The 16,222-nt window shown below is 44.7% G+C and overlaps 1 protein-coding gene across 1 annotated transcript in view; it reads right to left on the bottom strand.

Annotated features, from left to right (window-relative positions):
- Positions 1-16,169, bottom strand: part of PIP4K2B (phosphatidylinositol-5-phosphate 4-kinase type 2 beta) — a 29,189-nt gene extending 13,020 nt beyond the window's left edge. The window contains exons 1-4 of the mRNA XM_016202295.2: positions 15,996-16,169; positions 6,394-6,491; positions 2,556-2,652; positions 12-164 (exon numbers count right to left, since the gene is read on the bottom strand). Of these exons, the coding sequence (XP_016057781.1) occupies positions 12-164; positions 2,556-2,652; positions 6,394-6,491; positions 15,996-16,154 (507 nt within the window). The 5' untranslated portion in view covers positions 16,155-16,169. The remainder of the gene's footprint in view (positions 1-11; positions 165-2,555; positions 2,653-6,393; positions 6,492-15,995) is intronic.
- Between the last annotated feature and the right edge of the window lie 53 nt (positions 16,170-16,222).

The following is a 16,222-nucleotide window of genomic DNA, read 5'->3' as shown; positions in this document are numbered from 1 at the left end:
ACTCACCATACCTGGTGGTACTTCTTTAAGATGTTGTGCATCTCAGCCACATCCTCACTTGACACAGTCTTGATGACAAAGCGCCGGTCATAGGTGGTGAGGAAACGTGTGCCACATCGGCCCTGGCTGTCACTGTTGATAGGGGCGCTGCGCGTCACTGAATTCTGATGGACCAAGACAAAAGAGAGCTGGTCTTGGGAGGGGAACAGGGCTCTGACTTTTACTCTGAGTCTTCTGTTTGGGCCGGACTGTTCTAAAGCCAAGGACACTGACACAGATGGGATCTTACCCACCCCCTTTTCTCGGGGGAAGTTCATATCTCTCCCAAAAGTCTTCCTTAAGAGTGACAAGAGTTGACCCCAATTCTTGATTGGGCTGGGAAGAGGATTTACTGTGAAATTTTTCCTTTCATTCCAATCTCAGACAGCTACCTCTGATGTTATGGAACTGGGTTCTAATCCTGCCACTCGCATGTGACATGACCCTTGGGTGAGCCATTTAACTTCTCAGTTTCCTCACCTGGAACACAAGGAGGCAGAGTGAGGTAATTTTCCTAATCTCTTGGGATGACAAAAACAAAGCCTGGCTAAGTATTCAAGAAGTCTTGCATAAATAAGCAATGGGTACAGTTGTCTCTTTTCCCTGTATGTACTAATGCTAGAAAACACTTCCCAAAGCAGGAAGTTGGTCCTCACCTCTCTGCCCAACACCTCTCCCTTCACCTCAAACTCCTGCTAATCTGTGTAGGGCTGGGGGGCTTTTCTGGTTCTGTCCCTGCTCCTCCTCGAGACCCCATTCCCTTTAGGATCAGAGAGCTGTAGAAGCCTCAAGAGGAGGGGTAGGGGAAGGTGAGTCAACCAAAGGGATGTGTTCACCAAAAAGACCCCAGGAGAAGAACTTTGAGAGGGAAGGCAAGGAGGGAGATCCCAAGAAAACATGTGGTGATCTGCTCACAGAAATGTCTCCTCTCTAAGCCCTTTCCTCGTCTCCTACCTAGGACCTGACTCTTTACCTTCACCTAATGCCTCCTCAAAAGAAGGGAGCACTACCTTCATGGGGGAAACTAAAGTCTGAAGTGCTGACGGGCTCTCTAAACTAAAGGAACACCCCCAAAAACAGGGTGTCTCCAGTCCAGAAATGTTGAGTAGGCCATATGACTAAGGGCCTCACTCTCCCAGCCTGGTCCTTCTACCAGAAAGATTTAAAGGCCTCAAGCACAGTGGGAAGTCGAGTTCTATCCCTGCCTCATTTTCAGGCAGCATTTTCTGACTCTAAATCACTGGTAGTCCAAGAGTGGAGAGTCCCCTCCCTGAACACCATCCTCCCTGCCCCTATTTCAGTCTTTAGCACAATCATTTGCCCACAAAGTTATTAGAGAAAAAATGCAGACACTGAGAGGATGTGGTTAGATGGCCAAGGGGAGGGGAAGGAACCAGAGTGGAAGGAAGAAGTCTGAGCAGGTTACCTGGGATTGCAACAATGGCAAGAAGTTGTTAGAAAGTCTCAGGCTCCAATCAGGTCATGATTTCATTTAGGATTTGGTCCTAACAGAGGAAGCTGGAAGGACCTCCCAGAACCTCTTAGACAGACATTCCTGCTCGTCCAAGTCCCTGGCATCTCCTCCTCTCACGTCCTCTCACCCTCCTCTTCAGGACACACATCTTTGCAGGAGGCCTTCCAGAGTGGAGGAGAGAAGGGAGGGAGCCTCACCCCATCTGCTCATCGCGAACTACTCTGGGAAAGGCTTACTGGGAGTGGGGTGGAGGAATCACAATGTTGTAAAAGGCTGGGGCATACAGATTTCGCTAGGCTGTATACTTGTCTTCCCCACAGATAATGGAAAGTTAGCTACATTTCTTACTGCCACAAAGGTGAAGTGGCAGGTTCTCCCACTTTCACCACCAGGCTGTCTGCCAAGGGAAGAAGGTCCAGGGAAGGTGCTAAAAGTAACAAGAACCGTAGACTCTAAGTCAGACTATAATGTCCCTGATATTGGGATTCATTCCTCCCAATAGGACACAGTCCTCCCTCTATGACTATCATCCCATGAAGGACAGTTTCCTGCCATGCCTAGCGCCCTCCCAAAATCAGGACAGGGGACAAGTTTAAGAGGTGGCACTCATACCTGGTAAGAGGTTACACTACCCTGGAAGTCTTCCTCTTCTAATCTGTCTTATCTGCTTTATGAGGCCTCATCTCCTGCTGACAACAATTCTCTCTCTTTTAAGTCAAATTACAAAGGAGAAGGGTTCTTCAGTCTAGACTGGGAATGTCAGACTAAAATGAAGCAGCTTCCGTAGACCCTCTCCCTCCCCCCGCTCTCCCTCCCAGGGAGAGGAGCCTGAGCCTGAGCTAAGGCATCATAAGAAGCACTTCTAAGGCCCTCACCCCTCCAAGAGCCCACCAACACAGAAGAAAAGACTGCCTGGGCTGGGGAGAAAAATGACAGGAAGACACAGCAAGGGAACAGTAGACACTTTTTTCTCTACTTGTCCTGTGGCTTCCTGACCCCACTCCACTTGCTAATCCTTCCGATTTTGCAAAGACACCCATACCTGGTAATCCTGATCGTCAATCCCAAATCTTTCCCGAAGATTCCGAAACACCATGGGGCAGTACTCCTTAAACTTGAAGCGGCTAGGAAGGTTCTCCCTGGGGAAAAGCAGAGACAGGTCTTTGTGAACGTCTTCTTGCTCATCTTAATCCTCATATCAGAACACTCAAAGTGTGGTCCACGGATCACTGGGGTCTGAACAATCTGCAGTGCTTAAAATATAAGTTTCTAGGCCCCAGAAATCCTGGACGTAAGTCTGGAAAGCTTCGTTTTTTTTTCCTTTTTAAAAAATATTTAATCCTCACCCAAGAATATATCCTCGCTGATTTTAGAGAGAGAGGAATGGAAAAGGAGAGAGACATCAATGTGAGAGAGAAACATCGGTTGGTTGCCTCCTTATGCACCCCAACCAGGGAACGAACCTAGACCTTTCGGTGTACAGGATAATGCTCCAACCAAGCTACACTGGCCAGGGCTGGAAAGCTTCATTTATTTATCTATTTATTTAATCCTCACCAGAGAATATATTTTTTCCATTGCTTTTCAGAGAGAGTGGAAGTGAGAGAGAAAGAGAGAGAAAGAGAAACATCGATGTGAGAGAGACACATTGATTGGTTGCCTTTCCCATGAACCCCATCCGGGGTCAGGGATGGAGCCTGCAACTGAGGTATGTGCCCTTGGCCTAAATAGAACCCGGGACCCTTCAGTCCATGGGCTGACGCTCTAACCACTAAGCCAAACCAGCTAGGGCTGGAAAGCTTTATTTTTTAACAAAAACTCCAGGTGATTCTGAGCATGTAAGTTTAAAAACTTTATATCCCTTGTGTTCACTGTGTAAAAATTAATCTAGCTGTATACTTACAATTTGTGTACTTTTTTCTGAGTGTATGTCATCTTTCAATAAAATTTACATTAAAGAAAACCTTACCTTCCAGGAAATGAGACTGAGAGCAAGCCCCCTCCACAAGCACTATACCTACTACAGTTGGTTCTGCTGCTGCAAAATTGAATGTCAGTCTGACTGCTAAAGGGAAAGGCCTTTTTCATCAAAGGAACATCTCCTCTGGGGATGTTCCTATCAAAACATCCTGGTTGCATCCACGAAGCCCTGCACTTCATTTCCACTGGGATGAAGGAGGACTTTAAATGGGAGATCCTCAGTCAATTGACTGGGTTCCCATCTTTTCATGGAGCCTTGTCTGCTGATGCCAATCTCTACCCTTGAAGTGATGCCTCCCCCAAATCTTCCATGCTGACAATAGTCACCCTGCTTGGGAAATCCCTTTCAGAAATATGTCCCTCTGACTCCTCCAGGTTAACAGACTTCGAGGAAATAAAAAGCAGTGGCTTCCATGGGTCAAATATGGCCAACCACCATTTTTGTAAATAAAGTCTTACTAGAATACTTAATAAATAAGTAAATAAATAAATAAAAAGCAGTGGCTTCTCATGAAGGCAGACTAGTATGCCTTATTGTACCCCTGTCTTTTAGAAAATAGTACTGTAGTTTAATAACTAGCACATAAACAGTCACTGAAAGGACAAAAGGAATAAGGAAATAAAACAAAATAAAATAAGAGTTTGGATCCTCTGCATTAGGCCAAGATGTCAAGGTTCTGGAACTTCACCAGAGGTCACAGATCCTAAAATGGGCAGTGGTACAGAGCCCACTTCCAGAGCCCTGACCTCTGGGACAGAATGACCTCCTTTCCTGCCTCCAAGCTGAGGGCTGCGTCTCCTTCCTTAGGTGGTGTGATGCTGTGAGGTAATAAGAGATATTTTTTTCCTGTTTCTGGCACAGAGCTCCTCAAACCCTTGTAATTTCCTAAGTGGTAAGAGAAATAAAGATACCTTTTGTTACTCATAACAAGCCCCCCCCTTTTTTTAAATATATCTTTATTGATTTCAGAGAGGGGAAGGGAGAGGGAGAGAGAGAGATAGAAACATCAATGATGAGAGAGTCATTGATCGAGCCCGCAACCCTGGCATGTGCCCTGACTGGGAATCGAACCCCGATAGCCTGGATCCTAGGTTGACGCTCAACCGCTGAGCCAGGCCCAGCCGGACAACAAGCCCCTTTCAACCACACCTGAGTTTATGTTAGTGAGGTGACTTTTGGGAAGCCTCTAAGGATGAGTGCTGGTTGCCAGGGGAACCAACCAGGATTACAGGGTTGGAAACTTCAGTCCCACCACCCTGACCCTCATGGAGGCGAGAGGGACTAGAGGTTAAATCAATCACTAATGGCCAATTATTTAATTAAACATGCCTCCATAATAAAGTCTCCATAAAAATCCAAAAGGATTGGGTTTGGGAGCTTCCAGGGTGGTGAACACGTGGAGGTGCACGGAGAGTGGTGCACATGGAGAAGGCATGGAAACTACGCACCCTTGCCCATACCCTGCCCTATGCATCTCTTCCACCTGGCTATTCTTGAGTTGTAATCTTTTATAGTAAACCAGTAATCTAGCAAGTAAACTATTTTCCTGAGTTCTGTGAGCCAGGGAACAAATTAATTGAATCCAAAGGAGAGAGTCATGGGAACCTCTGATCTACAGAGGTGAGAAGCACAGGTGACAACCTGGACTTGTGACTGGCATCTGAAGTGAGGTGGGGAAGGGGTAGTCTTGTGGGACTGAGCCCTTAATCCATGGGACCTGATGCTAACTTGAACTGTAGGACACCCAACTGGTGTCCTACAGAATTACAGAAGTGTGAGAGTAGAGGAGAAACACAGGAGAGTTTTTCTTCTATACAGGTGGCTGCTAAGCAAGCAGCAGCTATGAAGACAGCTTCTAGAATAAGATGTTATTATTACTAGGCCAGAGAGAGGTCACTAAGGGACATTTTCAAATCAAACTTCTCCTCCCAGTCTGAGACTGGTGGGGTGACAGAGCCCAGCTGGTGAGGTGGTGAGGACTGTGGAACAATGGAGAGTGGAACCAGGGTTCAAATGCAGAAAGGAAGAGTGTGAGCAACAAACAGTTCCTGGGGTGACCCATAGTAGGATAAAAAGCAAGGTCTCCTACCCAGTGGCGTGGCTCAGCAGTTAAGCATTGACCTAGGATCCAGACAACTGGGGTTTGATTCCCGGTCAGGGCACATGTCCGGGCTGCAGGCTCCATCCCCGTAGAGGGTGTGCAGGAGGCAGCTGATCAATGACTCTCTCATAACTAATGTTTCTGTCTCTCTTTCTCTCTCTCTTCCTCCCTCTGAAATCAATAAATATATATATATTTTTTAAAAAGCAAGACCTCCAAAGGGCTTAGAGCACGCCCAAAACTGTGCCAGGTGAGATGGCTGCTTTGACAAAGCCTGAGACAACCTTCAGACCCCAGTGTTAGTCCAAGAAGCCACAATGAACAAAAGTGGAATTACTGTGGATAGCGCCCTCAGGCACCATGCTCAGCCTGTTGTTCACATACCAGTTGGAGAGAAAAGAGCTTGGCTGCATCCCAGGCCAGAACCATGGCTGGCAGTTTCTGGCCTCAGACTAAGATCAAGATAGGGCCACTGCTGTCAGCCTCATACTAGATACCTCAGCTCCTGAGCAGCTCACTTCTTCCTAAACTGGCCCTAGATGAATCACCCAGAGCTGAGCAACATGCCCCGAGGGACCCTGGAGGTAGGCTGATAAAGGAGTGAGATGACAAGACAACTGGGAGAAAGGCCCACAATGAATGCATTTTCCAGCCAGTTTTTCAGCTCAGTGATTCAGGTGTCGCTGTCACACCCTGCCAGGGGCAGGCTTGGCTCACCTTATACAAGGTTTTAGAAGCTCTCTTCTTTGAGGGAAAGGACTGCCCACAAAACCTGAGCCCACTCAATAGGCAACTTACTTATTGAAGAGATGATTGTCCACCTTGATCTTGCTGTATGCTTTGAAGTCATCTGGCATTAGCATGACAGGAACAGGGACATTGCTCAACTCATTGATCTGCAAAGTAAAGGGAAAGTGAGGGTCTCAGTTTGAAGGCCACTTGCCTTAGGGAGACAATATGGTACAATGTGGATGACACCATCTCACCAAAAACATGTCCGTGGATTCTCTCCTTGTCTTTATTTCTGCTCTTCTCTTCCCAACCTCATCTCCACCTATTGAAATTCTCCCTACCTGATATGGTCCTACTCAAAAGGCACCTCCTCCTTGAAGCTTTCCATGACTCTAGATCGTAAATGTTCTTTCCCATCTTAGAATTTCCGGTATGTTCATCTTTTGGCCATCTCACAGCCTCCCTCATTTGTAGTTAATACTTATAAACCTCATAAGCTTGCTAGACCATAACCTAGGCAAGACCATATTATTTATCTTTGTAAGCAAAGATCATCTAACTGATCCTGGTGCTTGCCCCATGATGTGCATATAGTAGATACTATATAAATATTTGTCAAATGCAATGATAAATGGATCAATGAATAAATGTCGTCGCCCAACCTACGTGAGTATTGAGGTCTTTGAACACATTCATATAAACTGTGGGTCACTCAAGAAATCAACTTAGGCCCTGGCTGGGTAGCTCAGCTGGTTAGAGTGTCATCACAATACACCAAGGTTGCAGGTCCAATCCCCAGTCAGGGCACATTCAGGAATCAACCAATGAATGCATAAGTAAGTGGAACAACAAATCGATGTTTCTCTCTCTCTCTCTCAAAAAAAAAGAGAAATCAGTTTAGGGCAGAAGAGCTGGATGTATAACTCATATCCAAAGTAAATGATTAAATTTAAAGTGAGCAGAAGTAGAAGACATCTGGCCATTGGCTCACTCTTTTTTTTTTTTTTTAATTATATCTTTATTGATTTCAGAGAGAGGAAAGGAGGGGGAGAGAGATAGAAACATCAATGATGAGAGAGTCATTGATCGGCTGCCTAGCCTGCAACCCGGGCATGTGCCCTGACCAGGAATCGAACCCCAATTGCCTGGATCCTAGGTCGATGCTCAACCGCTGAGCCACGCCCCACCGGGCCATTGGCTCACTCTTACTCTCCTGATTAAAGAAAGGCCAGTTCCTAAAGCTGTGTTGACCTGGGGGAGATGGGGTAGGGTGCTTTGCTCCCACTGCAAACATACCTTCTCATTGTCTTTCATCCCCCTTCAGGGAGCTGCAGCCTGGACAGGGAGCTGGCTTTCCACTGGTGCAGAACTGAGAGGGCAAATCCTGCACTTCCCCACTCCCAGTTTTGCCAATTAGTGGGCTAACTAGCCACAGATGTCCTCTCTCATCACAGCAGAGTATTTGACATTTGACCCTCAACCCAGCTACCACTAATGCATTCAGGATTTACAGAGGAAACCTCAGGACTGACTTAATGGATAGGGGGGAGGGAGAGCATAGCCTTGGGTCTCCCAGATACTTTCCTTGCAAATCCTATTATCTCAATGAGGCCCCATGTGGCAGTGAGGGAATAACCTCGAGTCATTAAGACTCCTCCAGAAGCTTAAATGGGGGGAAATGGCATTTAATTTACTGCCCCTTTTATGTTCCAAACAATTTTTATTTAGAAATATCTGAAGATGGAAGAAATTCAAGTTAATGCAGTAACTGGGCTGGGAAATGATACCTTTCTGGAATTGGTGAAAAATCCAACTGACACATGAGGAAATTAAGAAAGGCACAGGAATATGGGGAGGAGGGACAGTAGGGTAGTAGTAGTAATTGGCAGTGGGGCAGAGACTCAATAAATTTCTGGGTAAAACTGACTGGCAGAGATACAAGAGTATATGCTGTATGACTCCATTTATATGAAATTCTACATCAGGAATCTATAGTGAGAGAAACCCAAATAAGAGGTTGCCTGGGTTGGGTTGGGAAGGAGCTGACTGAAAAGGAACAATGAGAGTTGTGATTCTAGGTTGATAGAAATATTCTGTATGTTGTTTGGAGTGATGATTACATGGGTAGATATACATTTGTGAAAATTCATCAAACTTTACACTTAAAATTTCTAGCATCCAGGTCTGCAATGCCTGCCATTGGCTAAAGGGCCACACATACAAAAAAAAAGCCATGCCAGTTCCAAGGGGTACTCACAAGGGAACCTGATTGTTAAGTGTGTGCCTACAGAGGAAATCATTCCACTTCCTTGCTTTTCTGCCAACAGAAACAATTCATGGTAGCTGTCCCACTTCCTTTTTCCTGGCATATTAAGCTTGGCTCTGAGAGTTAAAGAAGTTCATAGCTCTTATGCAATTCTGCCTTTTCTAGCTCACATCATCATGCTAGAAAGAACGTACCACTGGCTCAAAGAGTATAGTTTTACACCAAAACGTTCTGGTATGTACTAATTGATTCTGCATTAGTCTACTATCCAAGCTCGGTGCCAAGGCCAGGACTTGATACTGGAAAACTAGAAAAGACTAAAACATTTGCTAGAGAGGGGTCAACTGCCCCATGAAATATTCTAACAGGAGCTCTTCAGGAATGCTCTGTTCTTTAATCTTCTGTGTAACTCTTAGTGCAGCATAACTTGAATGGTTGTTAAGCTCGTCAGTGTTTAGCTCTCACTTCATCTCTATTCTTGACCTACCTACTAGCAGGAAATTCCTAAGATAATATATTGGTAAACAATCCATACATCTGAACTACGTAGACCTACCCCTCATTTCCACTGGACCACATGTACATGATTCACTCTAGGGATTAGCTGTACCTTTTCTTTTTTAGTTGTGCTAAATTTTATATCCCCAGAGAGTCCTATTCAATTTCAACTGAACAACACTTACTGAAATACCTACTACAGACTTCTTTTCACATTAGGGAGGAGGGGGTGTGCAGTGAAGGAAACACTGTGCACACAAAAGCAGGAGGCTTATCTTCTTATCAGGGAGATGAGACAAACCCATGATACAATGAAACTAGAAGTTAAGTAGTATACAAGTTAGTGAGAGCAAAGGGACGGGCATCAAGAACGGCTGATGTTCAGAGGAGGATGAGGTTAAGTATGGTCAGAGAGTCAGAGTCCCAGCCTCACACATCAGGCTAGAAACAGGGGACCTAGCGCTCCTCCTGCTATTGCCAAGAGCACTTGACACTGGAAGAACCTACAAGATCATGTTACACCCTGCTTAAAAATCTTCTATGGTTCCTCATCAACCAAGGAGTAGTTTTAACTCCTTACCCTTGCATTTAAGGCCTTTCCTGATCTGGCTTAGACTCTGCTAAACTTCTATTCAGTTTACTTCTACTCAATGTATTGAGGGCCTTACTATATGTCAGTACTTTTGCCAGAAGCTGGAGACACAAAAAGTGAAAAGACATGACTCTGTTTAGCTGGGAAGACAGACAACAAATAACTAACACAATGTGATGAGTGCTATAGTTATAAATAAAGGGAGATGGAAAAACAGACTAAGAAATGATTGATTCTGACTGTGAGTAGGAGTGAGAGAGCTGATTGCTAGAGGAAGTCGCAGAGAAATGTCTAGAATGGTAGTTCTCATAAAAATGAGAGGAAGGGAATCCCAGGCGATGAGAACAGTCAGAACCAAGACTTGTGAAAGCATATTGCCCATTTTAGGTACTGGGGGAGGGGAGTCTGTAGGGGGGCAGGGTAGGATAGAGGTACTAAGAAGTGGAGGGACTACAAATTGGTAGTTACAAAATAGACATGGAGATGTAAAATACCATAGGGAATAGAGTCAATAATATTGTAATAACTATGTATGGGGCCAGGTGGGTACTTGAAATATTGGGGGGACCGCTTTGTAAAGTATATGATTGTCTAACCACTATGCTGCACACCTGAAACTAATACAAAATAATATTGAATATAAACTGTAATTGAAAAATAAAATTAAAGAAAAAAGAAGTGGAGATAATACAGGAAAGATGGGTGAATAGTCTAGCATATTATGAATTAATAAATAATAGCTGCTTCTATTTACTGAATGCCTGTAAGTGGCCAGTGCTTTATATTATTATATATATCATATATATCATAATATCACACACATTCTGTTCTCTGCTATTATGTCTATACTTAATAGTCACATAAGGTATTATTAATTTGATTTTGCAAAAGAGATTCAGGGTACCTTGCTCAAGGTCACACAGATAATATGTGCAGAGTCAGGATTTGCTCCCAGGCCTGTCTGGTGCCAAAACCTGGGCTCTTTATACCGTGCTGTGCAATTCTTTTTATGGACAGCTACCATGACTAAGGTAGTCTCTTCCTTTCCTTGCCTCTATCCTAAAAATCTCCAGGGAAAGTGTTGTGCTCATCTTATAGAAAAGGAAAAGGAAACCCAAGAGAGAAAAATTACTGCTCAAAAGCTATACTAATAACAAGGGGCAGAGCCTGGATGTGAACTTAAGTTTGTCCACTAGATGATCAATTTGGACTCCTCTATGCAGACAATGGAAAGTCCTCTCGGGTTCAAGTCTGGGAAGTCACACAATCAGATGGGTGATACAGAAAGGTAATTCTGGAATCGAAATCAAGTAAGGATTTTTTAAAAAATCAAGTAAGGACTGGAAAGGGCAAAGATAATAAGCAGTAAGACCATTTACGGGGCCATTACAATAGTTCAGGTGATAGACCGTAGCAGCTAGAATAGAAGAACAAATAAAGGGCTAAATGACACTTGCTCTGTAAGTGCTTCCTTGTCTTCCCCAAGTTGATTTAATTACTCATTCCTTTGTGCATCTTTATATTCTAAGTATCACATTCGCTTGGGTAATTATTTGTTTACATGTTTAATTTCTCCACTAGGCTGTGAGCCCCTACAAAGGAAGAGACTATCTTATCCATTATTTTGTCCCTAGCACAACTGACACACAGTGGTTATACAACAGATGTTGGTGGAGGGATGGATGCCTAGAAAAAGGGGACTGAAGCATGGCTAACATTAGGATAAAGACAAAAAGATACAGCAAAGCTGGTGTGACCATGCCAAAGAGTCATGGTCTGGAGGATGGGAAAGCAGATTAACATTAGTTATTGAGGCTATGACCAGACTATAAAGAATCTTAAATGCCAGGGAAAGGAGGAAAAACCCTATCTGGTAGACAAAGGGGAGTGACTAAAGGTTTTGAAGCATAAAAGGTCATGACTAAATTAATGTTTCAGGAAGATGTGCCTTTCCTTCACTATCTATCACATTTCTTTCACCTTCAACAGAAGTGCACTTGTAAAATGCTACCTCATTCGAGCTTCACACTAAATACAAGTATTAGGATGGTAAGCTTGTTGTATCTCACATCACAGAAGTGGTTTTTGGATTATCCACGCGATTAACTCCATGAACCATTAGCATAAATAATGAGGAGGTCAACCAAGCTGAATGAGGAACAACTTAAAAGCAGAGAGTTCACTCTATGCTGATCCTACTGGAGATGAAAATTCAATCACCAGTTCCAGTCTGGTGAATTTCTGATTCCAGAAACCTCCACTTCCCTGTGTGACCTTCATTGGAACTGTTACCCAGGAGGCGTGGGCTGGGCATACAGGCTTCCTGACATGTCCCAGGGTTCCGTGGGTGACTCAGCAATGGGCTGGCCAACACTGACAATCATTTGTTACCTGCCACCATCAGAAAATATGACATACTGGGAACCACACTCTCAAGACCAAGAAGCCCCCGCAAGACCTAAAACTCCAGAGATGGAAAGGCAAGAAATTCACCTCCGAGTTTATTCCTCCTTTTTATTCCTTGGCTTTTCTCCTCCTCCTATTGAGTCCCACTGTTCTCTATGAGGTGGGAAGGCCTGCTAAAGCACAAATTCATACAAAGGTCTCACTAGAGCAGAAATATTTACTAAAGATTTTTAAAGAAACAGGGCAAGAGAAATAGGCGGGTAAAGGAGGTTCTGGGTCTGCATTAAGCAAAGAAAATGCATGGACAGAAAGGGGGTGAAATGTGGGAGAGAACTGAATGGTCTTAAAAATGAATCTGGTTCTCACACACCATACACAAAAATTAACACAAAAGGGATTACAAACCTAAATGTAATAGCCAAAACTATAAAAGTTTTTCTTTGAAGAAAATGTAAGAAAAAATCTTCAGGATCTTGTGTTAGGCAAAGCCTTCTTAGATATGACACCAAAAGCACAACCAACCAAAGAAAATAGATAAGTTAGATTTTATAAAAATTAAAAACTTGCGCTTCAAAAGAAAACATCAAAAAAGTGAAACAGATAACCCAAAGAATGGGATAAAATATTTGCAAATCATGTATCTGATAAGGAACTTGTATCTAGAATATATCAAATACTCTTACAACTCAAAAAGATAACCCAATTAAAAGATGCAAAACGTTTTTTTTTAATGGGGAAAGGATCTTTTTTATTGCAAAGGATCTTAATAGACATTACTCCAATGAAAATACAAATATGGCCAATAAGCACATGAAAAGATGCTCAACTTCACTAGTTACAAAGGAAACACAAATGGAAATCACAATGAGATAACATTTCACATCTACTAGGATGGCTATAATAAAAAAAGACAGACAATAACAAGTGTTGGCAAGGATATGGAGAAACTGGAACACCTCCCCCCCCCCCACTACTGATAGAAATGTAAAATGGTGCAGCCACTTTGAAGAACAAGGCTGACAAGCTTCCCAAATGGTTAAACACAGTTACCACCAATTGCTCCTATTCCTTCTGATCACTTGGGTGAGACTTCACACATACCTGGCCAACAGATTATCAAGCCAGGTCTATCTCTTCTGGTCTCCACGCCCCTCTCAAAGGCTATCTCTTCCCTAACTCCAGACCCTTTGAACTATATTTCACCCATTAAAATACCACCTTCTCTTTATTAGTTCTCCCCTGACAGATCCAAAGTCTTCTGATTTTTCTCCCTGTTTCCTACACAGTCTTCCTCCACCAAGTCCATGGGCTGCATCCTTGTCCATGAGAGCAGCTCATGTGACAACACTGAACTTAAAAGCCTTTCTTTTCCCACCTAGAAGTAAATCAACTACTTCATGAGAGTAACTAATTTTACTACAGATAAAGATATATCCATCCTTCACATCTCATACACCATTAGCCATAGACCATCATGGCCTAAAAGCCTAAATAGGTGAGAAACTAAAGAATCAAAGGAAAGGTGATATCTGAAACTTTAGATGGCAAAACACTGCAACAGCGGGCTTCTGAAGTAAGGTAATCTCCAAGAAAGGTTAGCAACCACTAAGAACAATGTGGTCCTGATCCCCTAAAGAATTGCAAGATTTTACACTCTTCTTTTGGGGGAATGTCTCCATTTCCCAAATGGGGTCCTTTAAGTACTAGACTTATTTCAGGTTGAGTTGAAGCAACAAAACTTGAGACTAATTTACCTCTGAAGCTCAGCCTGCCCAGGGCAGTGGTGCCTAGAGCATTTCCCTTGAGGTGCTTGCACATTATGCCCAGAGGCATGGTTCTTGCTTACAGTCAATGCCTTTCTGGCTACCCCTCAAATAAACTTTCTTAAAGTTAGCAAAGGGTGACTGCTGAGTCCAACAGAGTAGGCATCACAGATACATATCCATTCGTCATTCAGAGGCTTCCACCTGATGCCCCTATTTGAGCACACTGATTACCTGCCTATCAGAAAACCAAGTACCACACACACTCCCATGGGCTGGCATGCGCAGGCACACACACTTGAGCATACATTCAGGTTCTCTAACAAGACTATAATTCCCAACTGTGCTGACAGTTGGTTGAGAGATAGGACAAGGAATGGGAGGCAAAGCAAATTAGACCTGCTCCTCAAGCGCCACCATGGGCCAGCACAGCAAACAGTGCTGGACAATGAGCTGCATCTTTTGGTGGGACCATAAGCCAGTTAATCCTCCACCCAGAGCCTCCATTTCTTTATGTATAAATTAATGGACCAAAGGTCCCCTCTGGCTAGCTATAATATTCCTGACTCTTGGATCTCTACCAGTTCTCCGCACAGACAGGATGCTTTCTAGTGAGAAGCAGGCAGAACAAAACCAAGGACTGACTTCTAGGCAGACACAGGGCTCACATTTTGATGACCCAGTTTCCCTTGCAATGTTGTCAAATGACCCCTGAGGCAGCATGAAGCAGGAGAAACAAACTCTGCTGGACTATTAGCTAGAAGCAGCTCCCGGAGGTCTGGGCATTAAACCAGTGGTACTCCCTACCCTGGCCAGGACCTCACCTCAGTGCTGAAAACAGTAAACTGCCCAAGACTAAAAAACAACAACAAAGACTTCACTATACATAAGTGTTTTTCTTATTAGATATAAAGATCTAAAATCTTGGCTCAGACTATGGTTTATCAATCTCCAATCAAAGGTTCCTCTACCAATCCAAAGCAAAGTCTTGCTGGCCCCAGGGCCCTCTGTCACCTTTTGGTCTTATGGGCAATTTCAAGTGCTCAGAAAAGTCAGGGGGACTAAAGAACAGAAATCCACAGGAAATCCAAGCCATTAGCTTCATCTTCCTCATTCTAAACTTTTAATTGGTGAAGTTGGTTGTTTCAGGTCCTTCTCCTGCTCGTTCCTGATGTAAGGACTCACAATGAGATGGCCAGAATGCAAGGGGCAAGTAAGTGGAAGGAAGAGGAAGAAAGCCCCTAAACAAACAGGACATAAACAAAGTCCTCCAGCTCAAATATGGGTCTGAGCTCCAACTTCTTCACAGGGACTGTTGGATAATCTCAAAGCACCCCAAAGATGCAGGGGACCTCTCTCTCATCCTAACCACCATCCATTACCACACCCTTCACGACCATACAATAGAAAGCTAAATAAATGAGAAGTCAAAATCTTTTACATGAACACCTTAGGAAAATGCAGGAAGACACTATTTCTATGAATAGTCCTTATAATTAGGCCTCATCTTCTCTCAAATGGTTACATTCTCTCTTCTCCCTAACCCAGGAAGACCCTGGTAAAGTGCCTGTGGTTCAGGGAAGCCTGTGCTTCTCCAGTTGCTACATCTTGTTCAAGTAGAAAAAAAGGAAACCCAGGAAGGATTCCCACAGTCAGGAGTAAGGAGGTCTGGAGAATGGGAAACTCTGAGCAGTCACACCAACCAAACGACCAGAAATAAAAGGACATCAAGCAGGCCAATGCCACTTGCCTTGTCAACTGGACAGTGAGCTGGCAGTGGGTTATAAGGAACAAGGGAAAAAACACATGTAACAAACAGGGTGAGATGAGAAGAGAGGGAGAGGGGTGAAGGAGATTCCACCGCACCCAGGCCTTCCCTCTGCGCTTCAGGGGCGGCCTGAAGCGAGCATACCAGACGCAGGAAGCCAGAGGGGCTGGAGGAAAGGGGAGGCGGCGACGGAATACCACCGAGACGCCAGGCCTCGCGTGGCGCGCGGGGAGTGCACACCCGGCCGGGACGGCGTGCAAGGGTGGGGTGGGCGTGCAAGTGGCTTGGAGAGGGGTTGCAGGCGTCACTGGCAGGGCTCGCGGGGCGGAGGCCGGGGCGGCAGGGGGCGTGGGAGCGCGCGGGGGAGCTGGTTACCGTGTGGTTCACCCCCCACATCAGGACGCTGAGGATCGGCTCGCTGGCCCGGAATAGCTTCACTTTCTGGCACACAAAATGCTTCTTCTTGGTCTTGGTCTTGCTGGCGCTGAGTGGCGCCACCGCCACCGCCGTGGTGCTGGTGCAGTTGGACGACATGCCCGGGGCGGCGGCGGCGGCGGCGGCGAAAGGGGGGGCGGCCGAGACGGCGCACAAGCCAGCGGCCC

Source organism: Miniopterus natalensis, chromosome 17 (assembly GCF_054644295.1).
Source record: "Miniopterus natalensis isolate mMinNat1 chromosome 17, mMinNat1.hap1, whole genome shotgun sequence".
Taxonomy (NCBI): domain Eukaryota; kingdom Metazoa; phylum Chordata; class Mammalia; order Chiroptera; family Miniopteridae; genus Miniopterus; species Miniopterus natalensis.
The sequence above is the reverse complement of the archived record's forward strand: the minus strand, read 5'-3'. Positions and strand labels throughout refer to the sequence as shown.